The 27,327-nt window shown below is 42.6% G+C and overlaps 1 protein-coding gene across 2 annotated transcripts in view; it reads left to right on the forward strand.

The window, feature by feature from the left end:
- Positions 1–24,243, forward strand: part of nipal1 (NIPA like domain containing 1) — a 35,698-nt gene extending 11,455 nt beyond the window's left edge. The window contains exons 3-7 of one of the 2 annotated variants that reach the window (XR_004413259.1): positions 1,053–1,109; positions 15,292–15,382; positions 17,402–17,562; positions 22,591–23,874; positions 24,232–24,243. Coding sequence is in view for 1 of the 2 variants with exons in the window: in XM_033028191.1 (XP_032884082.1) it covers positions 1,053–1,109; positions 15,292–15,382; positions 17,402–17,562; positions 22,591–23,222 (941 nt within the window). In the remaining variant the exon portion in view is untranslated. Of the gene's footprint in view, positions 1–1,052; positions 1,110–15,291; positions 15,383–17,401; positions 17,563–22,590; positions 24,041–24,231 lie in introns of those variants that run through there. The other variant, XM_033028191.1, reaches the window with a different exon arrangement.
- The last annotated feature ends 3,084 nt before the right edge of the window (positions 24,244–27,327 follow it).

Raw genomic sequence — 27,327 nt, forward strand, 5'->3', positions numbered from 1 at the left:
ACATGCAAATAAGGATAGGGAGTTAAGATTGGTGAAAAACCAAGGAGTCTTGGTCTTCTTCTTGCGTATGGCGTGCACAGCCTAAAGTTGGAGGACAACTTGTTCTATTCGATCTTATTTGATTGTTCACGTCGGGTTGATTGCATTAGTCGAAACAGGGTGGACCACGTGAAGGTTGCAATCTCCCACCCCAGGAGCCTTGGTGATAGGTCATAAGAGCTCCTTGTTTCGGACATTATTGTCAGTCAAGGCATTGTTTCTGTTTAAATTGAAAAGGCATGGGGAAATGGGACCAGAAAGGTTCCTTGGAACAATGTATTGATTTTAGGGGAGGAGGGGTGGACTGGGGCTGATGCGAGAAAGGGAGGTGGAAAACATTCAATGATGTCCCGATAGAATGCAAAGTACAGGCTATGATGGTATACTTAATCTTTTGAGTGATATGAGAAAGGATTATGGTTGATAGTACCAGGAGCGAATGTGTTGGGTTGATTGTAAGGTTACCATGACCCACCTATAGCCTACATTAGAAAAAAGTTAGCAACCTGACGGCCTACTTTCTCACTATTTGTGTGGACATACACAGCACAAAGCTGCTTTCTATATTAATTCAAAAGAAAAATGCTGCCATGCTAATTTGCTGAAGTTCATGTGTATTCTTAAATTCACCATTACTGTTACTGGATTAACTGGTAAATTTCTGAGATCCAACTTCCGCTGAACTGCTAATTTTGCCTGCTCAGCTCTCATTAGTCTAGTTGCTGGAAGTAGACTTCAATTAATTATCAAAAATGTAATTGATTCATTTTACATGACTCATTTTGTAGTGGCAATTAATACTTCAAATAATACAAAAGTAGGGTATTAAAGTTTGAAGCTATGAACTTTCTAGGGAGGGGGTTGTTGAATAACTTTCTGCCTGTGACAATATGTTAAGATAATAATCCTTACTCCTATTCATTTGCACCAATGGTTAAGGTGGAGATTGCTGATATTTGTTACCTGGCACAAATACAATCTATCTTTTTAATTCTTCTGTGATAACTTCACAGGTCAAGGAGGATATGCCTATTTAAAGGAATGGCTCTGGTGGGGAGGACTTCTATTGAGTAAGTTGCTTTACATATGTTGTACATTAAATTTAACTTGAGCTACTTAAAGTGGTGTGTAATCAATCCATTCAAACCGAGCTTGCAGTATCGAAGTTACTATTGTGCAAGGTTGCTAAAGGTGATCTGTCTTAAATTTGCAAAGTAAATTGAAATGACCACATCTTTGGTTTTATTTTTAAGCCAATTGCTTGGGACCTACACTACAGATCTCAGAATGGAATATTGAAAGGCGAGGGCTGGTAACAGCTGTTAGCATCGCATCTATTAGTACTGATGCCCAAAGTCAATTTCTCCTTCTCCAGTCTTGCAATGCTTTCAGGAATTTTATGTTTTTTGATTTCTTATTGTTGTATTTTTACTTTCATTTTTATTCCTGATTTATGTGGTACACCTGCACAATAATGTCTGGAGATATTAGTAAAAACAAACACTCTTCCCAGAGGAAAATATTTTTTGAAATGTGAATTGGCATGAGTGGATTGCTTATAGAATAAGCAGCAAACAACATTTTATGCAGCTTTTAGTGACTACAACCACTGATCATAACATCAGAGATAGACAAAAATGTTGGAGTAACTCAGCGGGTGAGACAGCATCTATGGAGCGAAGGAATAGGTGACGTTTCGGGTCGAGACCCTTCTTCAGACTGATGTGAGGGTGGGGGCGCGGGAAGAAGTGGAGACGAGCTGTGGGAGAGCTGGGAACGGGAGAGGAAAGAGGGAGAAAGCAAGGACTACCTGAAATTGGAGAAGTCAATGTTCATACCGCTGGGGTGTAAGTACCCAAGCAAAATATGAGGTGCTGCTCCTCCAATTTGCGATGGGACTCACTCTGGCCATGGAGGAGGCCCAGGACAGAAAGGTCGGATTCGGAATGGGAGGGGGAGTTGAAGTGCTGAGCCACCGGGAGATCATCTGAAGGGAATACACCAATAAAAACCGTGAAGGGATGATAGTGAGACCCAGAATTGAACTTTGATGCTCATAAACAAAGTATTGGGCCACAATGGAGATACAGGAAACTGCAAATGCTGGAAACTTGAACAAAGAACAAACTGCTGGAGGAAGTCCGCATCATACTGCATTGAAACAGGCCCTTCGGCCCAACCTGTCTTTGCTGACAAATGCCCCATTTAGGCTAGTCCCATGTACCCGGCTTGGGAGCATGTCCATCTTTTCACTTTACCTCAGTACACGTGACAATAAACAAACTGAACTTTCCTATCCATGTACCTGTTCAAATGTGTTTCTAAACAATGTTATTGTAACTGTCTCAACTCCTTTCTCTGGTAGCTCGTTCCATATACCCATGGGAAGGGGAGTTAAATAGTTAGCAGCAAAGCGATACCTGATTCGGGTGGAGAGCCACCTGACTAAGGTATACGTAGCATACATTCTTTAATTGTGATTTCACAGTTACCCAATTTTTACAAATGTACACTCCTGACATTTGGTTATGACGTGTGTGTATGTGTGTGTTGAGATTTTGTTGGCATTCATCCAAAAAATTTTTTTTTACCCTTTCGAACACATTCCTTTTGTAGATAGCAAAGGCCACTCCCTGTGGTGACTCTCCAAAAGGAATGTGTTAAGAAAATCTGTTCTAGTCCGTCTACCCCAATAGCTAACAAAGGTTTTGTACTCTGTACAAATGTAGCACCTCGTGCTGAACAACATAAACGTATTATCTGTGTTTAGAAACATAGAAAATAGGTGCAGGAGGAGGCCATTCGGCCCTTCGAGCCAGCACCACCATTCATTGTGATCATGGCTGATCGTCCCCAATCAATATCCTGTGCCTGCCTTCTCCCCATAACCCTTGATTCCACTAGCCCCTAGAGCTCTATCTAACTCTCTCATAAATCCATCCAGTGATTTGGCCTCCACTGCCTCTGTGGCAGGGAATTCCACAAATTCACAACTCTGGGAGAAAAAGTTTTTTCTCACCTCAGTCTTAAATGTCCTCCCTTTTATTCTAAAACTATGGCCCCTGGTTCTGATCTCGCCCAACATTGGGAACATCTTTCCTGCACTAGCTTGTCCAGTCCTTTTATAATTTTATATGTTTCTATAAGAATCCCCCTCATCCTTCTAAACTCCAGTGAATACAAGTCTTTTCAATCTTTCCTCATATGACAGTCCCGCCATCCCAGGGATCAGCTCATGAACCTGTGCTGCACTGCCTCAATCACAAGGATGTCCTTCCTCAAATTAGGAGACCAAAACTGTACACAATACTCCAGATGTGGTTTTACCAGAGCCCTATACAACTGCAGAAGAACCTCTTTACTCCTGTACTGAAATCCTCTTGTTATGAAGGCCAACATTCCATTAGCTTTCTTCACTGCCTGCTGTACCTGTAAGCCAACTTTCAGTGACCGGTGTATAAGGACGCCCAGGTCTCTATGCATCACCCCCTTACCTAACCTAACCCCATTGAGATAATACTATGCCCCCTTGTTTTTGCCGCCGAAGTGGATAACCTCACATTTATTTATATTATACTGCATCTGCCCACTCACGCAACCTGTCCACAGGGCCGGTCCTAGGCCTATTGGACCGATTTTATCCAAATTGGGCCCCGCGCCCAAGGGGGGCCCCGCGTTAATTTTCCGTATTTCATATGGAAATACAAATTCGCTTTGTTAAATAAAGATTTAAAAAAAAACATTTGCCATACGGATTTGTTTACAAAACGAACATGGATAACAACCGCTGTGAATAATAAACGATGTGTTAACTGCTACTCAACAATGGGTCATCAATGCATATCGATACCCATTCCTCAGTAAATACGTTAAATTGTGTCACTCGCTGCCGCAGGAGCGGCCGAGACGGGGGGGGGGGGGGGGGGGAGGTAGGAGTCCACAGGGCAGCAAGCCCCAGCACCGCAGCGAACTCAGCCGTGAGTATTCTCGGGCAGGCAGGCGGTGTGTGCGTGAGAGGGGGGGCGAGAAAGGGTCGGCCCGCTCTTGGTAGGGGGGGGGGGGGGGGGATAGAGTTAAAAGACCTGAAGCAGAAACGAAAGACAACTGGCCGGATAATTGCGGGAGGGAGACAATCTGTGGATAAACAGATCTGGGGGTTGTGTTAACTCGTTCGTTGCCGGTACAACAGCAGACCAGGTTGGAGGTTTGAGTCTGTGTTACCATTGGTGTCGGGGTTAATGTCTGGGCCGGGGTACGGGTGGGATTTAACTCTGTCTGTGTCTGTCTGTATGTGTGTGTGTGTGTCTGTGTATGTCTCTGTGGCTGTGTGTGTGTGTCTCTGTGGCTGTGTTTGTGTGTCTCTGTCTGTGTGTGTGGGGGAGCCGTGGAGAAACAGAGGGGGGACTTTCAGATGCAAACCACACGTTTTCAGTTCAGAGTTGGACACGATTACTGTCAATATGAGCAGCTCACGGAGCAGAGTCAGAATGAGAAACACTGCTCGGCTCTCACACACACACTCGTGGACTGAACTGTAGACATAAACGTGGCTGGGGGAGATGGAGAGAAAAGAGAGGAAGGGGGAGAGAAAGAGAGAGGAAGGGGGGGAGAGAGAAGGAAGAGAGAGGGGGGGGCGAGAGAGGGAGAAAGGGGGAGAGAGAGAGAGTTCTCCCTTCTGCCTCACCACTGTTGGCTGCCCTTTGTGAGATGACTGGAGACCAAAACCAGTTACCCTTTAGATCTCCCTCTCCCTACCTCCTTCTCCCTCCTTCTTTGGAGAGGGGGGGGATGATGAGGGTAGGAAGGGGGGAGAGGGCGGAGGGGAGAGAGGAGTGTGCCTTGCTTGGTGGAGAAGAGGGATGTGGGAACGCTGACTCACTCTCACACTGGGATCCCCCCCCTGTCATTGCGCAGTCTATCTGACTCCCTGCACCCCCCCCCCCCCCCCCCCCGTCCCTCTTTGGAGCGAAGGAAATATGCAACATTTCGGGTCGAAACCCTTCTTCAGACCCGGCCCGAAACGTTGGCTATTTCCTTCGCTCCATAGATGCTGCCTCAAGCCCTGTCCCACTGTGCGAGTTCACCCAAGAGCTCTCCCGAGTTTAAAATCTCTGTGTAGCATCTCTGTCCCTATCTTCAAATTCCCACTTTGAAATAAAAAACAATTTTCGACTTAAAAATTTCGCAGCAGGATCGCGATTAGTCGATTCCCACGCATTTTCAATCGTCGTTCGATTCAGTGTAATTTTCACACCTGGTTGATGTAGTTTAAAAAAAAATATATGGTACATTACAATAAACAGTTTCAAGCATACCCGGTACTAAACGCACAAACATTAAGGTGGTTACTGATGTTACAAACTGTTATAAATGAATATAATTTCAAAGTGAAATAGGAGATTTCCGTGGAAAGAATATTTAACCAGAATATGGTGAGGTCGCTGCAAAATGCTCACTTAACGGTTGAGACGGCGTTCTGGCGGCGGTGACCTGAGTCCGGGGTTCAGCGCGGGCCAGCGGCTGCGTCCGCTGGACTGGAGGGCGGCAGCTTCGACCACCCCGGGCCACGGTGTTTGAGCCGGCCCGTTTGCGGGGTTCGGTGAGCCGCGGGACTGTTTGTACCATCGCCCGGTGGGGTATCGCCTCAGCGCAGAGGTAGAAGAGGAGGGAAGAGACTGCAGCCCTAAGATTTTTGCCTCCATCACAGTGAGGAGGTGCTTGGTGGACTCACTGTGGTGGATGTTAATTTGTGTTTATTGTTGTTTATTATTGTATGTATGACTGCAAGCACGAAATTTCGTTCAGACCGTAAGGTCTGAATGACAACAAAGGTAATTCTAATTCTAATTCTTCTAAAACAATACGCCGTCAACTCAGGATTGTTTCTTAGCCCTCTGACAGGTGTTTCAATCTCACCTCGTAGCTCGCTGTTAATCGATTCATAGTAAAACAAATGTTCTTCTTCAAGTACTGTTGTTTCTGGGATGGGGGTGACTGATAACAAATAACCCACATTCTGTATTTTGTCATAATGTGGCTGAAACAATGGCATATCTTGTGATATTTATTGAGATAGAAAGATACAACGGAGTTTGGGCAAGATATTACCTTGCAACATTCTGTATGTCTGATAGATATTGTGAAATGGAACTCAGAAATTATGGGCGGATTACATAAAACTACAATTCAAAGGTAATGAATATACAGAGTATTCTTATTTCCATCATGAACATATAATAGTGATATAGGACACCAGGTCCTACTACGGCAAACTCACGAGCTACTACGATATGACTACGTGTTAAAAAGTATCACATTTTTACATCCTGAGTATATTTTACTCGTGGACATTTTTCAACATGTTGAAAAATCTTCACGAGTCACCACGTTTCCCAAGTACCTGCCATTAGCGCTAAGAAATGGCATGTTGGCCTTTATAACAAGAGGAATCGAATATCGGAGCAAAGAGGTCCTTCTGCAGTTGTACAGAGTTCTAGTGTGACCGCACCTGGAGTATTATGTGCAGTTTTGGTACCCTAATTTGAGGAAGGGCATTCTTGCTATTGAGGGAATACAGCGTAGATTTACAAGGTTAATTCCGGGATGGCGGGACAGTCATATGCTGAGAGAATGGAGCAGCTGGGCTTGTACACTCTGGAGTTTAGAACGATGAGAGGGGATCTCATTGAAACATATAAGATTGTTAAGGGCATGGACACGCTAGAGTTCCCGATGTTGGGTGAGTCCAGAACCTGGGGCCACAGTTTAAGAATAAGGAGTAAGCTATTTACGACGGAGACGAGGAAACACTTTTTCTCAGAGAGTGGTGAGTCTGTGGAATGCTCTGCCGGTGGAGGCAGGTTCTCTGGAAGCTTTCAAGAGAGAGCTAGATAGGGCTCTTAAAAATAGCGGAGTCAGGGGATATGGGGAGAAGGCAGGAACGGGGTACTGATAGGGGATGATCAGCCATGATCACATTGAATGTATGTGATATGAAAGTGAATTAGGTGTCAAATTAAACTTCTTTTTATGCTTTATCTGATGGGATAAATTGCAGACTTGATTTTTTAAATCTCAAAATTTTTAACATTGCTAGAAAATGTACCTGCATCTTGGAGGCCGGAGGTTAGGTTATTAGCAAAGAAAGACAGGCTTCATTATCCCTCAGTACAGCAACATCAAGAACGATGTTGCTGTACTGAGATACAGCCAAGTCTATCTCTCATTGCTAGCAGCTGATGGGAAACGGCTGTAAAGTTGGAAGCGGCTGTAAAAGGACAGCGCTGCTGGGGGGGGGAGGAGTTCCTTTCAGAGCGTGTGGGAAGTCTGCCCAGGGGTAAAGTAGCGGGGAGGGCAGGACGGTTGAGATGGAGGGGGTCGGCTGGGGATCATCCAGCTCAAGAGCGGGTCAGTGGGCGATGGAGCTTACTCCATATGTCAGGGCGAGTAACCTCAATTGATCCCTTGTTCGCGCTGACACAGGATCAAGCTCCATCGCCCGCTGTGATGTTATCAATCACCCGCTGACCCACTCCGCTTTGCTCTTGAGCTGGTCCCCTCTCTGTTCAGACGGAGAGCACTGCCAGAGGTGAGCGGGCCGGCAGAAGGCGCTGAGATGGCAGTCGGTTCCGCTGTCCGGTGATGGAAGCCGCTCGTAGCCACACGAGCTGCTTCCCTCCCCGGCCACAATGCGGTAGCTCTGCGCCCGGAACGCCGCGGCAGCGGTGAGTGAGTGTTACTGGCATGAACCCGACCCCCTCCTTCTCAACGCTCCCGCAACTTTATACCTGGCTAGACTCCCCACACGCTGTGGAAGGAACTCTCCCTCGAATTGTCATGACACGTGACTCATTTATAATTATTTATTTATATTTATACGAAAAAATTTCCCAATTGGGCCCCGCACCTCCTAAGGCCGGCCCTGCCTGTCCAGGTCACCCTGCAACCTCCTAACATCCTCTTCACAGTTCACACTGCCACCCAGCTTTGTGTCATCGCAAACGTAAAAAAAAAAAAGAAAACAACATGCTCCACAAATCTCCTTTAAATGTTACCCTTTTCACTTTAAAACTATGCCTTCTAATCTTTGACATTTCCATCCTGGTGAAAAAGTTTCTGACTATCTTCCCTATTTACGCCTCTCCTAACTTTATACATTTCTATCAGGTTTCCCCTCAACCTCCAACATTCCAGAGAAAGAATGCATCTTTGTTTCCTTATAGGTCATGACCTCTAACCTATGCAGTATTCTGGTAAACTTCTTTGGCACCCTCTCCAAACCCTTCACATCCTTCCCATATTGGAGTAACCACAACTGTACTCCAAATTCAGTCTAACCAATGTCCTATAAAGCAGCAACATAACTTCCTGAATCTTGTACTCAATGCCCCGACTAATGAAGGCAAGCATACCTTATGCTGGGTTTTGCACTTTCAGGGAGCCATAGACTTGGACCTCCTGATCCTCTGCACATCTATGCTGTTAAGGGTTTTGCCTTTAACTATATACTTTATTTTTCCATTTAATGTCCCAAAGTGCAACATCTCACACTTGCTCAGATTGAACACCATCTGCCGTTTCACTATCAATTTCTGTAACTGATCTATCTCCCACTGTTACCTTCCTCACTGTCCGCAACTCCACTTTTGTTTGTCGTCTCCACTGGTCACAGCCCCCCGGCCAGAAAACACGCCACAACCACCTGTCTTCCATGAGTAAACCAGTTCTGAATTCAAATCATCAAATCATCTTGGATCCCTTTACCTCTGGTTCAGCCTGCCATGGACTTTTATAAAATGCCTATAGCCAACATCTCTACCCTACACTCATCAGTCACTTTCATCACCTGCTCAAAACCGAATCATGTTATTCCTTAAAGAACAGGATGAGGGGTGATCTTAGAGGTGTATTAGGTCATGAGAGGAATTAGATGGGGTAAATTGAGTCTTTTACACACAATATGGGAATCAAGAACCAGATAACATGGATTTAAGGTGCAGTGGGAAAGATTTAATAGGAACACGAGGGGCATTTTTTTCGCACACAGGGTGGTGGGTATGGAACAAGCTGCCAGAGGAGGTAGTTGAGGCAGGTACAATCTCCTTTCTTGTCTCTCAATAACCTCGGATAAATCCCATATTCGTGCTATTGAGGGAGTGCAGCGTAGGTTTACAAGGTTAATTCCCGGGATGGCGGGACTGTCATATGCTGAGTGAATGGAGCAGCTGGGTTTGTACACTCTGGAGTTTAGAAGCATGAGAGGGTATCTCATTGAAACATATATGATTGTTAAGGGTTTGGACACGCTAGAGGCAGGAAACATGTTCCCGATGTTGGGGGAGTCCAGAACCAGGGGCCACAGTTTAAGAATAAGGAGTAAGCCATTTAGAACAGAGACGAGGAAACACTTTTTCTCACAGCGAGTGGTGAGTGGAATTCTCTGCCTCAGAGGGCGGTGGCGGCAGGTTCTCAAGATTATTTCAAGAGAGAGCTAGATGGGGCTCTTAAAAATAGCGTAGTCAGGGGATATGGGGAGAAGGCAGGAACGGGGTACTGATTGGGGATGATCAGCCATGATCACATTGAAGGGCCGAATGGCCTACTCCTGCACCTATTGTCTATTGTCTAAAACCCTGGGGTTTATGCACATTAATGCTCTTCAAGAGACCAAAATAAAATTATTCACCTTGATCTTAAACTGCCCTTTCATATTAGACTTCCCCCACACTGATCTCACTGTCCTACATGTCTTTCTCCTCGGTGATTAGAGATGCAAAGTGTTTGTTTAGTACCTTACCCATGTCCTCTGACCCCAAACGTAAATTCCTTCCTTTGTCCTTGTGCCACCTTTGTATAACCTTGGTTACCCTCACTTTCTATAATCTGCCTCATCAATGACATTTCATGGCTCCTTTTGGCCCTTCTAGTTGCCTGCTTGAATTATTTCCTGTTTTATATTCCACAGAGGCCCTGTTTGATTTCAAATTTCTAAACATGCTTTTTTTTCCTCTCTTTTTGACCAAATTTGAAACCTCTGGTCATCCAACGTTCCCTTACCAAACCATTTATTTCCTCCTTGTTAGAACATGCCAGTCCTGAGCTGGGCTTTTAAACGAATCCCATGTGTCAGATGTGGACATACCCAATAATAACTGTTCGCAATTTACTCGCCTGGGCTGCTGCCTAACAATTTTGTGAACTGCCTTGCCCATATTCCCCCAATGTCCAGACTTCCCCTTATTCATAAATATCTTAAAACATTTGCAGTTGTAACTGCTGCTCCAAAATACTCTTCCACTGAAACACCAGTCACATGGCCAGGCTCATTTTCCAATACACAAACCAGTTTGTCCCTCCTCGTGTTGGACCACCCACAATACTGCTTCAGGAAACCCTCTTGGATACCTCTTGGATACACCTAACAAATGTGGCCCTGTCTAAGCCTTTTGCACCTAAAGTCTCAGTCAATATTTGGGAAGTTAAAGTCACCCACTATGACAATCCTGTTGCTTTTGCATCCTTCCATAGTCTACAAATCTATTCCTCTACCTCCCGCTGGTGGTCCATAAATACAATTTTATTAGAGTGAGCACACTGTTCTTATTTTTGAAGATGGACACAAAAAGCTGGAGTAACTCAGTGGGACAGACAGCATCTCAGGAGAGATGGAATGGGTGACGTTTCGGGTCGAGACCCTCCTTATTTTTTAGCTCTACCCATATTGCCATAATAGATGAATCTTCCAGTATGTCCTCTCTAAGTATCACCATGACATTCTCCCTGGTTAATTAAGCAACTCCTCCACCTCTTTTACTGCTCTCTATCCCATCTGAAGCAACAAAATGGTGGAACAAGTCTCCGTAATGGCCATGATCTTTGCAATTGTCCGTGCAAACTTTATAAAAGCTTTTATTATAAGATTCTTTCAAAACCAGTCTGCTTGATCATGAAGCCGCTTTCTCCCCCCCCCCCCAACTCTTTCCTTCCGTTTTGGGATAATATACTATATTCGGAAAAAGGCCTTTCATCTCCATTAGACTTGTTCTGCCTCCAGTGAGAAATGTAACTTAATAAGCGAGTTCGGTATTCCGAAAAACGCAAGGAATCATGGGATTTGTCAAAGGTCATTCACCATAAAGAAAAGGCGAACAAAGCGCTGTCTGAAGAAACTGTATAAATTCTTATCTTTATTCATAATTTATGCATAAAAATATATTTAATCTGAGGAACGGGGGTGCCGTGTGTTCACATTATAAGAAAATTAATGTATTCCAGACTGGAACACAACGAGGGGTGGGAGATTGCAACCTTCACGTTGTCCGCCCTGTTTCGACAAATGCAATCAACCCGGTGTGCACAATCAAATAAGATCAAATAGAACAAGTTGTCCTACAACTCTAGGCTGTGCACACCATACGCAAGAAGAAGAAGAACTCAACGATGCTAGTTTCTGAGTCGAATTTCACTATTCTGCTACATTCAAGGCAATGGAATTCTTCAGCCTCATCTATGAATACGAATGAGCAATGAAATTATCGATTCCAGAGGGACTTCCATAAATGGTCAACTCCTCATCTCTTCCCCCTCAAAGGGCAGATGCGAGTGGGAGACAGGAGAGCCGCACACAGACCCGTGCCTCATCCGCTGCCAGGATCGAACCCGGGTCCCTGGCACCGCAAGCACTGCCGAACCGCCACTGGACCGCCCCCCCCCCCCGAGTGTCCCATCCCCACCTGGGGGTGGCGGCCGGAGATGTCCGGGGCGACCCCAGACCAACAACACCAGCGGCCCCAAGCCCACAGTGCGGAGAAGCGCCAACCCCAGTACAACTCCGCCTGACCCGCCAAGCCACTGCAGCACACCGTGTGCATCCCCGCCCATGATCGGCGCTCGGTCCCCTCCGGCACCGAGGGGGCCAACTGACAGCCACTGGACAAGGAGAGAGGCGCACCCGACGGTCCCCGGTCCGCCCGGCTTGCCAGCCCGGCCCGACACCTCTGGCCAACCCCGGACAGGGACGGGGCACCCGGGAGGGTACGGGGATGGCCCAGCAGCAACTCAACAGCGCCCGTAGCATCGGAGACCCGGTCCCGACCTTGACCATGAACAAGCACGATCTCGCTCACTCACCAAAACATAAAGCAATAAAAACGACAAAATAATCTTAGCTTTTAACAAAGGAACAATAAATACAACTAATTCATAGTTTGAAAGCCATATTTTCTTACCTAGAAAAATCAATGCTGGAAAAACCGGAAGAAATGAAGGTGTATCTGTACACAGCTCCACTGCTTTCCAGCAATGTTTTTTGCATAGTGACCTTTGACATGGGCATGCGCAGGCCGAATACCGAACTCTTATTCTTGCCACCGAGCTTGATACCATAACCTCTAGAACAATTACCTCAACATATCATGCTTGTCTTCAAAGGGTCAGTTGTTCAAACCTTCAACAACACTTGGAACCAAATGCTCCACTTTGCCCCCATTCTTCGTTGGAAGTAGTGTATTCAGATATACCCAGCGAAGGGCGCAGCATGGACATTGCTGGGGGTCGCCAGAGAGGTGTGCTCCGATCGCTGGCCCGCGGACTGTTACATCCTGACGCCGCGGTCTGTGGAGCTTCTAGCCGCGGGCGTGGCGTGGACTTACCATCCGGAGCCTGGGATCCCTCGCTGGGGATCCCTGGAGAAGAGCTCCGACCGCCGGCCTGCGGCCTACATCATCCTGAAGCCACGGTCTCCGGTAAGAAAGCGCCGATTCGGGATTTACAAGCCGTGGAATGTGTTTGACCATCCCAACGTCGGAGTTTCAATCATCCCGACGAGAGGCCCTATAAATCGGGCTGTCCATAGTGGCGACTGCGGAGGTTTATAGCCCCGACCATGGGTGAACAAGGAAGAGGGCTTACTAAACTTTGTGGCTTCCACCATAGTGAAGAATGCTGTGGTTGATTTTTGTGTTAAATCTTACTGGGTATTGTGTTTTCTTTTTAAGTATATCGCTACTGGCAAATTCATTTCACTACACGTTTGGGTGTATGTGATGAATAAAAATTTGACTTTATTCCTTTTATTCCATTTTATTCTGCTATATTTCCAATAAATGCACCCAATCATCTCGTGGATCCACTGATTGGGGATCATTCACCAGAGCAGTTTCCAAAGATGAACCATGCTTTCTTTTGCACTCTTGTTGCTCTCAATAAATTTATTTTTAAAGGAAGTACTCTTTTTAAAGGAAAGGTGTTTTGCAGAATGTTATAACTCTATCTGCTGTCTGTCTTGTGAATTGCAGCTAGCATTGTTAACTTGGTGAACATTTATTCCAGAAGGGTGAGAGAATTAATTTGAACTTTTCAGAAGCAGCAGCAGAACTTGCTAAATGAAGTTCAAACACAGGGTCCTGCTTACTCAAAATAAGATTATTAGGGCCGGGCATATTGAGAATCATTTATTTTGACACTGAAATAAAAAGAAAACACTGGAAATAATAGATAAAATAATCTGATGAATATTTGCAGCGTTTCTTTTATGTTTGATAATCAGCATCCTGCAATATCTTGTTTTGGATTTGTGTATTGAAATGTTTTTCTACTTTTCAGTTAGCTTAGATTTGCTACTGAAGGAGGCTATTCATCTCATCAGGTCGATACTAACTCCCTATAGAACGGCTCAATTCCACTTCATAGCTTATCAGCACCTACGAAAATGCAATTTAATATTGGTTAATAAATAATGATTTTATGTGTGCATTACAAGAATTTTTTTTTTTAAATCAATGGTCAGCTTCCTCTTTGGAAGTATAACTAAGCCACCTAAACAATAGCTAAAGTGTAGTTTGTTATTTTACTCCATGTTAGCACTGTTTTAATAGAATGTTAAGGGAATCAGCAGATACCCTTACTTCCTTTCTCAATACATTTCAGCGTGCCAGTAGGCCAAAGGCTGTGTGCATCACCTTCATTTTAATGTGTCTGGTATTTGTTTTTAAGGACCCAATTATTTTAGCGGCTTCAGCTGTTAATAAAACCAATAATGCCTGTATCTAGTCCAATTCAAAGTATTTATTTTTTTAATGAGCAAATATTTTGCTCCAGCTATTCTATGGTTCCTAAGCCCCACTCCCATCTTGCCATTCTTTCTCTGTGGTGTATCAAACTAGGACTGCCTATAAGTAGGTGACTTCTTAGGTGAGGAATATCTGCTTGCAAGGTAATATGTATACTGCTGGATCAATGAAAATTGAATATTGTTGATTGTAACATTTCCTGCAGTGCAGAAATGTTGTTCCTTCTCTAATCCTGAAAGTTGTCATGTTGAGGCATGCAGAATATAAGATAGATTAGTGAGAAAAACAGTGTCCCTAAAGTTGCACTTGTGGAAGATATGTGTTGGACAGAACACATTCACTGTTAATTAGCTGATGCTGAACAACATATCACATTTTCTTTTTTAAATGTCTTTAGTGCTATCGATATTAGTGAAATTTACCAAATCCCAGGGGTCCTTCGGTCGCAAGGTTTCTCTATGCTGGAATTGCATATTAATATTATTTGTGAGCATGCCTCAATATAAGATGTAATTTTTGATTGAAAAAATTAGTTTGGTTAAGTATTGGTTCATCTAGGAGTGTTTAATCAAAAATTGCTTCAAACATATATTAGTTTAGTAATTTGATAATAATGAAGTAAAAAATAACGACATTTAATTAATTGTGCTTTTGCTGGCTTCCTAATGAAACTACTCCATAAACCCTTGTTTCACCACCATAACTCTGCATATTTTTTCACTTTATGCTTATCAAGTTTCCTTGAATCTGTTTCCACCATTCTGACAGGTAGAGCATGTTCAAGAAGGAACTGCAGATGCTGGAAAATCTAAGGTAGACAAAAGTGCTGGAGAAACTCACCCGCTGAGTTTCTCCAGCACTTTTGTCTGACAGGTAGAGCATTCCTAGTCATAACTTGATGCATAAGAAATAATGTTTGTCAAATATCTTTGAATTTGCATTATCTAGTTCCTGGTCTTGTGTCAATGAAAACTGTTTTCCCTCATTCACTCTCTCAAAACTCTTCATGATTTTTAGCATATCAATAGCACTAAAGAAATTTTTAAAAAGTAAATCATTTGGCATTGGCCTTTCCCAAATTGATATGGACACAATGGAAAATGAATTCTAAAAGCTTTCAAAAAGCTAGGGTGGACAATCCCTTTCATGTTTCTAAACTCCTTCTTGCTATTTTATTTTGCAGTGGGTGCTGGAGAAGCTGCAAACTTTACTGCATATGTGTTTGCACCTGCCACACTGGTTACCCCATTGGGTGCACTAAGTGTGCTAATAAGGTATGTTTTATTATTGCAATAATTAAAATGGAGGGTTGCATTTGAAACATTACCATATTGAAAGGTACAGCATGGAAATGGGCCCTTTGCCTCACTGACTCCATACTAATCATCGATACCCATTCACACTAGTTCCACCTTTCCTACTCTTGAATCCACGCCTTGCACACTAGCAGAAATTTACAGAGGTCAATTAAATTACAAATCTGCACGTCTTTGGGATGTGGGAGGAAACGAGCACTCAGAGGAAACCAGAGCACTCGGAGGAAACCCACAGGGAGAACGTGCAATCTTTACACAGACAGCATCCAGTAAGGTAAACAAAATGGGCTTCAAGGTCAGTTTATTGTCAAATGTACCAATTAAGATACAGTGAAAATTGAGTTACCATACAGCCATACTAAGTGAAAAGCAACAAGACACACAACCACATAAAAATTAAGATAAACATCCATCACAGTAGACGTTTATGATAAATGTTGGGCCAGTTTTGAAGTAAAAGTGGGACCAAATGACATTGTTAAATTTATAGTTTGATTTCAGTTTTCTTTCGAAGTTCTCAGTGGGTGCTCTAATTGATAACAATAATCAGTTCAATTTTAAATGGGAGTTGACATCCCTGGTTTTGACTAGATTATGGCAAATATATCTTTGTGTACACTGCTACTCGGGGCATTACTGTACAATCAATCCTACAAACAAAAACTAGGCCATCCTTTTGTTAGGCAGGAGAAAACACAATGTGTAGGAAGAAACCGCAGATGCTGGTTTAAACCGAAGATAAACTCAAAAAGCTGGAGTAACTCAGCGGATCAGACAGCATCTCTGGAGAAAAGAGATAGGTAAAGTTTCGGCTTGAGACCTTTCTTCAGACCACATCAGGTGTGAAGAAGGGTCTTGACCCGAAATGTCACCTATTCCTTTTCTCCAGAGTTGCTGTCTGACCCACTGAGTTACTCCAGTTTTTGTGTCTCTGCCATAAAATGTTTTTTTCTCTATGCATGTTTTAAAGCACAAGTCTGTCAACTTTCATAAAATCCGGAGACGCGAGACTGCAGATGCTGGAATCATGATTTAAAAAAAACTAACAGACTGACTTCGACAAGGGCAGTATTTGTGGAGGGAAATGGACAGACAATATTTCCGGTCAGGACTCTTCTTCAGCGGAGGTGTAGTCATTCTGAGGAAGGTTCTTGACCAGAAATGTTGTCTGTCCACTTCCCTCCACAGATGCTGCCTGACCTGCTGAGTTCCTCCAGGTGTTTATTTTTTACCCATAAAATCTGGAACAGATGAATATTATCAATAGGAACACCTATTGAAAACTTAGAAGTAAATCAAACTTCCTTGTAAATGGGTTAGGATTATTTATTGTGTTCAATATAGTCAGTGTAATGCCTGTGTACCATAACCTTATGTGTTGTCCTACAAAGAAAATAAAATAGTATCTTCATCATCCAGGGGTGCAATGCACAGACATAATGTTTAGGGGGTCTTGTGCCTGGGGAAGTCTAAAGTAAAACCTGCTGAAAGTAAAACAAGTAAATCAGGACAAAGGCATTGATAGTAAATGACAAATTTGCTTGAATTACTTGAGAATCTTATAATAGAGCCATGAGTGATACAGTGTGGAAACAGGCCCTTCGGCCCAGCTTGCCCACACTGGCAAACATGTCCCAGCTACACTAGTCCCACCTGTCAGCATTAGGTCCATATCCCTCCAACCCTGTCTTATCCATGTACCTGTCTAACTGCTTCTTAAATGTTGGAATAGTCCCTGCCTCAACTACTGTAACTTGTCTAGCAGCTTATTCCATACATCCACCACCCTGAACGACTGAAATACATCACTGGACCACATTTAAGAACCAATACTCATGGATCAATTCATTAATGCTGGAATGTTAATTGTCTAGGAAAAATATTATTTAAAAAAAAACATTATAGACTGAACAAATCTTCCTTTGTTTGCAAATCGTTCACTGCAGTATCCTGCTATTTTTTATATTTTCCAAACAGTGCTGTGCTTTCATCTTATGCCTTGCATGAGCGACTGAACATCCATGGCAAGTTGGGGTGCCTGCTCTGCGTTGTAGGATCAACTATAATAGTCATTCATGCACCGGAAGAAGAAGGAGTCCACTCCTTGGATGAGATGCAAGAGAAGCTAAAAGACACTGGTACATCCGTTTTATTTTAACAAAACATTTTTGCACAATAACCAATTTGGAAAAATCAGGAATGGTTGTTCATTCTTAGACATTACTAGCTGCTTTCTTTGTATTGGATACTGCAAAAATCTGGTTCAGTCTAATAGGTTTTTTTTTTGCTGTAATTCTATTTGATTATTGCACCAAATTTTAATAAAGTAAGAAAACTATTGGTTATTTAGTTAGCAGAAACAAATGTTGAAAAATGCAGGAAATACTCAGCAGGTCAGTTAGCATCTGAAGAGCGAGCAACCAATTTAACATTTCAAGTCAGTGACATTTAATCAGAACATGGAAAATTTAGAAATCAAATGTATTTTTAATTGTGAAGAGAGAAGGGAACAAAGGGAATGGATTCCAGGAGCAGCTGAATGACATAAGACTGCTGCTGTCTGAGAGAGGCTAGTTAATCAAGGCCATTCTGTATGGAGATGTATAGAAGAGATAAAAGAGAAACACAAATGCTGGAACTGAGTTTATAAAATGCTGCAGTTGCTGGAATTCTGAAATCAACAAGTTTAGACAATAGGTGCAGGAGTAGGCCATTCGGCCCTTCGAGCCAGCACCACCATTCAATGTGATCATGGCTGATCATCCCCAATCAGTACCCCGTTCCTGCCTTCTCCCCATATCCCCTGACTACGCTGTCTTTAAGAGCCCTATCTAGCACTCTCTTGAAAGTATCCAATTTACTGAAAATAACAAGCCGGACAGGCAGAATGTCTAGAGAAAGAACATTACAAGTTGATCTTTTTTATTTCAGACTTTCTAATTACTGAAAATGAAAACACTAGTTGACTGAAGCTGTTGAATTCTTTCAGTCTTGAGACTTATGAGCATCAAATGCAATACACTAAATTAGAAGAAGCACAAGTATATTTGTGCCTCGCTTGGATGAAGTGCTTAGATCCTTGGTTGGAAAGGAAGAGGTAGATATGACTCGTGCAGTTGCTTGGAAAGGTGCCATGAGAAAGGCAGTGAATGTCAACTGAGATGGATCAGTCTGGTAATGGAATCACATTGGGATGGACGGTATTGGGTGATCTGTATAATATGGAGGCTAGTGGTTTAGAAGATAAGGAACAAAGAGCATTCTGTGGTTGTTTTGGTTGGGAAGGGGAAAGTGGAGATGTATAGAAAATAGGACATATAATGCTGCAAGCCATTTCAACAATTATGGAGGGGAAACCACAGATCAAGAAAAGGGGAGATATCTAGGCAGCACTGGTATAGGAGGTGTTGCCATCAAAATGGATATACCTGTAACATACCTGGAGAAAATAGAAGAATAAAGTGCTGTCCTTGCAGGAAACAGTATGGGATGAGTTGTAGACCAGTTAGAAACTGAGCTTGGAATGGATATTGGTCACTAACTTACCATGAGATGGGAATGGAAAAATCAAGAAAAGGAGGGGGATAGTGGGAGATGGACCACTTAAAGGTAAGAAAAGAGGAACAATTAATAATGAGAGTGAAGCTTTTGAATTCTGTATGAGAGCAAAAAGCAGCATTAAAACATTTAGAAAAGGACACGTAGGGTTCAAGATAGTACTGAAACAGTTTCACATTTTCTATAATAGCTGAGCACAATTTGGACCCCTGTATTCATAGCTGCAGCCTACACATTTTTAAACCAGGCCTCCAGGAATTCACTTGCTCTAGTTCCAATTTGGTGTACTGCATTCAGTGCTCACCATCAGGGGCAGAAAACCCGGGGGGGGGGGGGGGGGGGGCAGAGGGGACACGTCCCCCCCATGTTTTTGTCATCCGGATTTTAAAATCTCCGCTTTTCTCGAGACAGTGGAGGTGGGACTGCTGATTGGACGAGAGAGACGTCGGTCAGCAGGCAATGGGGGCGGGACATGATGATTCAGCGCGATGATTGGAGGAGGGAGGAGTGGGGGGGGGGGCTGGGACTGAGGATAGAGTGCGGTGATTGGAGGAGGGAGACGTGGCACAGACCTGCGCTTCATCCGCAGCCAGGATCGATCCCGGCCGGGTCTCCGGCGCTGCCCCTTCCCCACCCGAGTGGCCCCCCCCCCCACGGGTGGCCAGAGAGGTCGGGAGTCAGACGGGAGCTGTACCCACAGGCCCACAACCAGCGCAGAGAAGCAGCGCTAAACCCAGCTCAACTCTGCCTGAGCCGCCAGGTTAACCTGCCTGGGCTTGCGGGAAATATGGCCCAGGTATACAGCCAGCGCGGAGAAGCAGCGCTGGTGTCCTGTCAGTCCAGGCAGGGCTGTAGGTTAACCCGGCGAGACAGGCAGAGTTGAGCTGCATTTAGCGCTGGATTGAGTCTCTGAAGTGTGTGAGTGTGCGCATGCACGCGCGGCCGCCAAAAAGATTGTGTCCCCCCTGTCCCCCGGTCTCCTCCATATTTTGATACTGAGTTCCGTGCCTGCTCACAATGCAGTCGCTTCCACGTTGGAGAACCCAAACACATATTGATTAACCACTTTGCAGAATACTTTCGCTCATTCTGAACTGCCTGTTGCCTATCACTTTAAATCTTTATTCTGACTTTTGGCCTCTTCCTAATCAGTATTTCCTTTTAATTGGGTAGATATCAAATCTCATGTATCAACATTGAATTTGGCAATTTGATGTAACAAGCCTTCCCATCTGCAAAGCCACTACTAGTCATCAACCTGTTACACTAACACAATTTTTCTCCCTACACGGGTACTGCCTGACATTTTTATGTTTATTTCTAAGATTTCCAGCAAATACAATGTTTTGTATTTCACTGTTCCAGCATTGTTCTTTGTCTTATCTCTCATTCCTCTGTCAGCGTTCACAGATCAGTTGCAGTTAACAAACCTTCACTGTCCTCTTTCAGCTGGCACCGCCAGCATTTGTCTTTCCATCTCTCTGAGACTTCACACTATCATATATATTCCCTTTGTCCTCCCCCACTTCCTGTATAACTGCATTTTAAACCAGGCATTGCATTTTAACTTTTCTCAGTTCCTGTGAAAGGCCAGTGATCATTTTCTAAGTAAAACACCAGCTCTGATTCTCTCGCCAGATGCTGTCTGATCTGAGTGTTTCCGACCGTTTGTGTTATGGTTTAAGTTTTACAGCTTGTTTGTGGTAGATTTTCATCTATATTTTTCAGCATAATATATTTTTGAATCTCATGGTGAGAAACAGATTTATTAGAAAAATAAATATGGCGCATTTTTGAGAAGCATCACTGAAACAGCCCCTTCAGCCCAACATGACCATGCCGATCAAGATGCCCCATCTACGCTAGTCCCATTTGTCTATGTTTGCCACATAACACTCAAATTTTCCTGTCCAAGTGTCTTTGTTATACTCAATTACCTCCTAGCAGCTCGTTCCAGGTACCCACCACCCTCTCTGGAAAATGTTACCCTCTGGCTCCTATTAAATCTTTCCCTTCTCACCTTTAACCTCTGTGCTCTGGTTCTTGATTCCTCTACTCTGGGTAAAAGACTGTGCATTCACTCTTTCTAATCCCCTCAAGATTTTAAACACCTTTACAAGATCACCCATCAACCTCCTGTGCACCAACTAATAAAATCCTAGCCTGCACAACCTCTCCCTATATATCTCACGCCCTCAAGTCCTGGCAACATACTTGTAAATCTTCTCTGTACTCTTTCCAGTTTAATTACATTCTTCCTACAGCAGAGTCCAAATGTGGCCTTGCCAACATCTTGTACAACTGTAGCATAATGTCCCAACCTCTGTATTTGGTATCCTGACTGATGAGGTTCAATCTATCAAAAGACTTCCTGACGACCCTATCTACCTGTGGTGCCACTTTCAGGGAACGATGTACCTATGCTCCTAGACCCCTCTGCTCAACAACACTCCCCAAGGCCTCACCAGTCACTGTGGATTTCCTGCCCTGGATTGACTTCTTGCAACATCTTGCACCTATCTGCATTAAACTCCATTCCATCGCTCACTAGCCCAGCTGATCAAAATCCTGCTGTAATTTCTGATAGCCAGTTTCACTATCCATGACACTTTTGTGTTTTTGAGCTGTATATTTTGGAGCCGTGTAGAGCCAGAATCTAGAATGATGCTTCTTGTTTGTCTCATTGAGACAAAATCAGTTGACTTATCACAACTCTGAAATCAGGTTGCCTTCAATCCTTTTTGAAAACAGGAATTGTTTGTTAGTTCTGCGTTCAGAGGAATAATAAATGTGAATTACTGAATGCAGCTGGAGGATCTGTATTTAAGGTGCATGAACAACCAATCAGTCCGTGAATTCTGGTGAAGAATGCGAGGGGAACAAGATTTATATCAAACCCTCTACTTGCCAGAATTGAGTTGTGATGAGCTGTGAGAAATTGCTAATGCTGTTGGTGTGTTTCTTATCACTAATTTTTCACTCTTTAGATGAGTTAAATCATACTGAGAATTGATTGCAGCTGTTATTCCCCATGTTTTCTGGTAAATAAAGTTGCTTAACAATTCATATTTGGCATTTTGCAAAGAGTACCTATTGCCTTTGGCAATGGCAGGAGAAAATATGAAACATGATCACATGGGCCTATTGTTACACCTGTAAATGGATATTTTGTCAATGTGGATACATCGCTGAATATAAAATACTTGGGCAAATTGTGTGGGCAACTGAAGACTCTAACTCACTGAGGGAAAAGTTAGAGCGGCATGGTGGCGCAGCGGTAGAGTTGCTGCCTTGCAGAGCCAGAGACCCAGGTTCGATTCTGACTACGAATGCTTTCTGTGCAGGTCACGTTCTCCCTATGACCGCGTGGGTTTTTTTCCGGGTGCTCTGGTTTCCTCCCATATTACAAAGATGTACAGGTTTGTAGGTCAATTGGCTTCTATAAAATTGTTCCCAGTGTGTAGAACAGTATTAGTGAACGGGGATCGCTGGTCAGCGCGGATTCAGTGGTCAGAGGGCCTGTTTCCGTGCTGTATCTCTAAACTAATCGAATTTAAAACTTATTTGTTTATGTTTAATTTATGTTTTGTTTTTCTTTTTTCTTTCAGGATTCATCATATTTGCCAGCATAATGATCATAGTTTCTGTGGTGTTAATTTTCTTTATTGCCCCTAAATTGGGAAGAACAAATATTCTGGTCTATATCTTAATTTGCTCCCTGATTGGTGCCTTTTCTGTATCTTCGGTAAAAGGACTCGGCCTTGTGATAAAGGAGCTGATTGAGAACAGACCTGTGATCAGCAAACCATTCAGTTGGGTTCTGCTCCTGACCTTGATCATTTCTATTGGCACGCAAATCAACTATTTAAATAAAGCTCTTGATACCTTCAACATCTCCTTAGTTACCCCAATTTACTATGTGCTCTTCACAACTACCGTCATCACTTGCTCTGTCATCCTTTTCAAAGAATGGAATGGTGTGAATGTCAAGGATGTCATTGGGATTATCAGTGGATTCTGTACCATCATTTTGGGCATCTTTTTACTTCATGCGTTTAAGGATATTGAAGTCACTTGGCAACAGTTAGTATCTCTGACAAAGAAGATTGAAAAAGAAGAAACAAATGGATTTGAACATGATGATCATCATACATTATTGGAGAACATGGGCAGCCCATCTGCCAGATATGAAGATGAAATGCATATATTCTTTGATAGGAGAAATGATGATTTACAATAGTGGCCTAATTTAAATAGCTAATTATGAAAAAGGAACATTATTTTGATCTGCACATTACCTGTGCAACCAGTGTATTAGATCATAAGATCGCTATATGTACATCTTTTGATTTGCACAGTATTTACATTATTTATATCATTGGTTTCTAGATTTAATTGTGCACTCAATGGACAGTCCTGTGTTCTAAATTAAGTAATGCAAGTACAAAGGAACTGCTAGCAGTTCATCTTTGGTCAGTGATGTTAAGTATTCTATATGGTTGCATAATCATATCAGCATTTTGTATTCTACCTCCAGAATTCATTCCCTTGATTGAATTCTGATCTGAGAACACTTCTGCAGTTATTAACTAACACCATTTGTTCCGAACAAATTAGAGAGAGTTTTTAAATGAACTGCTTTGACTTGTAGGAAGTATAGTGCAATTTCAATGTGAGGCATTTGTTTCTGGGATCATGGTGAAAGAATGGATATTTGCATTAGAGATTTGGTCTTCAAATAAGATTTCTGGAACTTGTTGCTGTGCTCAATTAAAATGGGCTGCCTCGTACCATAAAAAAAAAATAAGATCTGGGTTGCAACTCTTGAATTGTACATTGTATGCCACATAGGTATTTTTTTTTCAAAATATTCTAGCACTTTTGTTAACAATGTATTACAGATGTGTATAATTTAATAAAGTCTGTATGCAGTGGAGATTTGTAAACATAGCTCTCACTCCATGGCAAATAGTTCCTATTGAGGGTGAAAGTGTTTGAATATAACTGCAAGTATTTGCTTTATTTTTATAAATAAAGGTTGGCCTATATTAAGATCAACTATCTGATCTGTACTTTTCTTAATTTTTGATAATCCATGTTTTCATATTGATGTTTTAGAATTATTTTAAATGTTAGCTTATCTCAAAATTATTTTGACTTTATCAGTAGACCAAATGAACATCTTTGTTTTCATATGTGAACAGCAGGATAAGCATTCAACCTAATACTTTACTTTGTGGTAAAAAAAGATGTGGTATACTTGCCTTCATAGGTCAGGGCATTGAGTGTAAGACTCAGGAAGTCATGAAGCAGCTTTATAGGACTTCGGTTAGGCCACATTTGGAGTATTGCGTGCAGTCCTGGTTGCCCCATTACAGACAGGATGTGGAGGCTTTACAAATACTGCAGAGGGGGCTGATAAGGAAGTTGTAGCTACTGGGAGAGGTCGGACAAACTTGGATTGTTTTCCCTTGAATGCCAGAGACTGAGGGAAGACCTGATAGAAGTATATAAAATCAGGAGATGCAGAGATCATGTAGACCTATTTCCTAAGATGGAAATATCTAACTGTACATGAAGGTTTCTCTTTAAACTGAGAGGGGCAAAATTAGTGTCTGGTGAGTGTCTGGAGCATGCTGCCATAGTTGATGATGGAGGCAAATACAATAGTGGCGTGTATGAGACTTTTGTATAGGCACATGGATATGCATGGCAAGGGGGGAAATGAATTATGTGCAGGCAGATAAGAGTTGTTCTTGGCATAGTGTTTGACACAGACATTTTGGGTCATAGGTGCTGTTCCTGTGCTGTACTATGTTCTAACTTGCCGTGTTATAAACAAACAAGCTTGTGATGTGAAGATTATAAACTGTAGTCTCATTCATTTGAATTTGAAGAAAGATCCCAACCTGAAACGCCACCTATCCATGCTGGGACTGAAGAAGGGTTCCAACCTCAAACATCGCCTATCTATGTTCTCCAGGGATGCTGCCTGACCTGCTGAGTTACTCCAACGCGTTGCATCTCATTTAAACATCTCAAGAAATGACATGAGTACAAGACAAGAATGTCAAATAGCTGGGGAATATAAACAAGTCTTTAATTTCATGCTGTTCCAAGTCAAGTTGTCAACATTTTGCTGGTATTTCCAAAATAATTGAAGTATTGGTATAATGTAACAGTCTTGGGAATAGCCAAAGCTGGACAACCAGACAATCTTATTTTTACATGTCAATTTGTGTTTTATCTTAATCAGCTTATGTCAAAGTTTGTTACTTTAATAACTAGTGTGATTTGTAATTGGAGGTACCTGTAATAGTTGCTGGACAAACTATTCTTACTGCAGTGGGTAACAAAGAAGATATCTGTTGACAAGCAGTAATTCTTGTACTTATAATATGCTCTGATGGAGGTAGGGAAGGATAGTATGTCCTCAATTGTTTTGGTATCATACTCCATTTGGGCATTGATTTTTGGTTTATTCTATTACTGTGGCCTGCAATTTAAGGAATTATATTCTCATGCTTTTTTTCCCAATCAATAAGATAAACAAAACTACTGCAAGCAATGGATTCATTTTGAAGTGCACTTGCAGTCCAAAAAGGTCAACCAGCCAGGAAATATTGATTAGTACATACAATGATTTAAGGGATGTCCAGGGAGAAATCATGATCACACCTCCAGGAGAACTTACTGATATATTTGAATAGCACCATGGAACCAACTAACTAATACAATAAACTGAATTCAGCAAATCAAAGTAATCAATGGAAGTCAAGATTTGTCCAACTTTTAATTTCATTTAGTTGGACAGATCAACATTAGAAGAAAAGAAAGCATCTAAATGTTTCATTCATACGGAATTTACTTAAACTACGACACGTGATGTTTCAAAGGTTGAGTTGATATGCATACCTAGTTGGGTTATAGTAAACCCTTGACCTGATGATTGCAGCGATTTTGAAGAAGCAGTAACAAAAAAAATGTGTAAGATAAGATATATAAAGGGAAAGTGCTAGGCTGTAAGAATGTATCATTTTTTTTCAAAATTCCTATTTTGGTCACATGAAACAAACCAGGAACTATCATTGGGTATTTATAGATTTTTTAAAATTGTGAATGACATAATTTAGATATTATTATAGTCATACAACACAGAAATAGACCCTTTGGCCCAACTTGTCCATGTCGACCAAGATGCCCCAATCTAAGCTTGTTCATAGAAACATAGAAATTAGATGCAGGAGTAGGCCATTCGGCCCTTCGAGCCTGCACCGCCATTCAATATGATCATGGCTGATCATCCAACTCCGTATACTGTACCTGCCTTCTCTCCATACCCCCTGATCCCTTTAGCCACAAGGGCCACATCTAACTCCCTCTTAAATATAGCCATTGAACTGGCCTCAACTACATTCTGTGGCAGAGAATTCCAGAGATTCACCACTCCTGTGTGAAAAATGTTTTTCTCATCTCGGTCCTAAAAGATTTCCCCCTTATCCTTAAACTGTGACCCCTTGTTCTGGACTTCCCCAACATCGGGAACAATCTTCCTGCATCTAGCCTGTCCACCCCCTTAAGAATTTTGTAAGTTTCTATAAGATCCCCCCTCAAACTTCTAAATTCTAATGAGTACAAGCCAAGTCTATCCAGTCTTTCTTCATATGAAAGTCCTGACATCCCAGGAATCAGTCTGGTGAACCTTCTCTGTACTCCCTCTATGGCAAGAACGTCTTTCCTCCGATTAGGAGACCAAAACTGTACGCAATACTCCAGGTGTGGTCTCACCAAGACCCTGTACAACTGCAGTAGAACCTCCCTGCTCCTATACTCGAATTTCCATTTAACTGTGTTTGGGCTATGTTCATCTACACCTTTTCTATCCATATACCTGTCCAAGCGTCTTTTAAATGTTCCCATAGTACCTGCCTCTACCTCTTCTGGCAGCTCATTCCATATACCCACCATCCACTGAGTGAAAAGGTTGCTCTTCAGGGGCTTAAGTCTTTCCCCTCTCACCTTAAACCTATGTTTCGTGGTTCTCCTACCCTGGGTAAAAGACTCCATGCATTTGCCCTCATGATTTTATGCACTCTATAAAATCATTCCTTGGCCTCCAAGGAATAAAGTCCTAGACCCCCTAACCTCTCCCTATAGCTCAGCTTCTCGAGTCCTGTCAACATCCTCGTAAACCTTCTCTGCACCCAGCGTATTGCTGTCAGCACGGAGGCCTCAGGATTTGTCCTCAACAAAGCACTTGACCCTCAACAGAGTCTTTCCCAGCACGTGACCTGTGTTATATCTACTGTGCTACTCACAGCAACTCATTTTAATTTGTCTAATTA

This window comes from Amblyraja radiata, chromosome 1 (assembly GCF_010909765.2).
Source record: "Amblyraja radiata isolate CabotCenter1 chromosome 1, sAmbRad1.1.pri, whole genome shotgun sequence".
NCBI lineage: Eukaryota > Metazoa > Chordata > Chondrichthyes > Rajiformes > Rajidae > Amblyraja > Amblyraja radiata.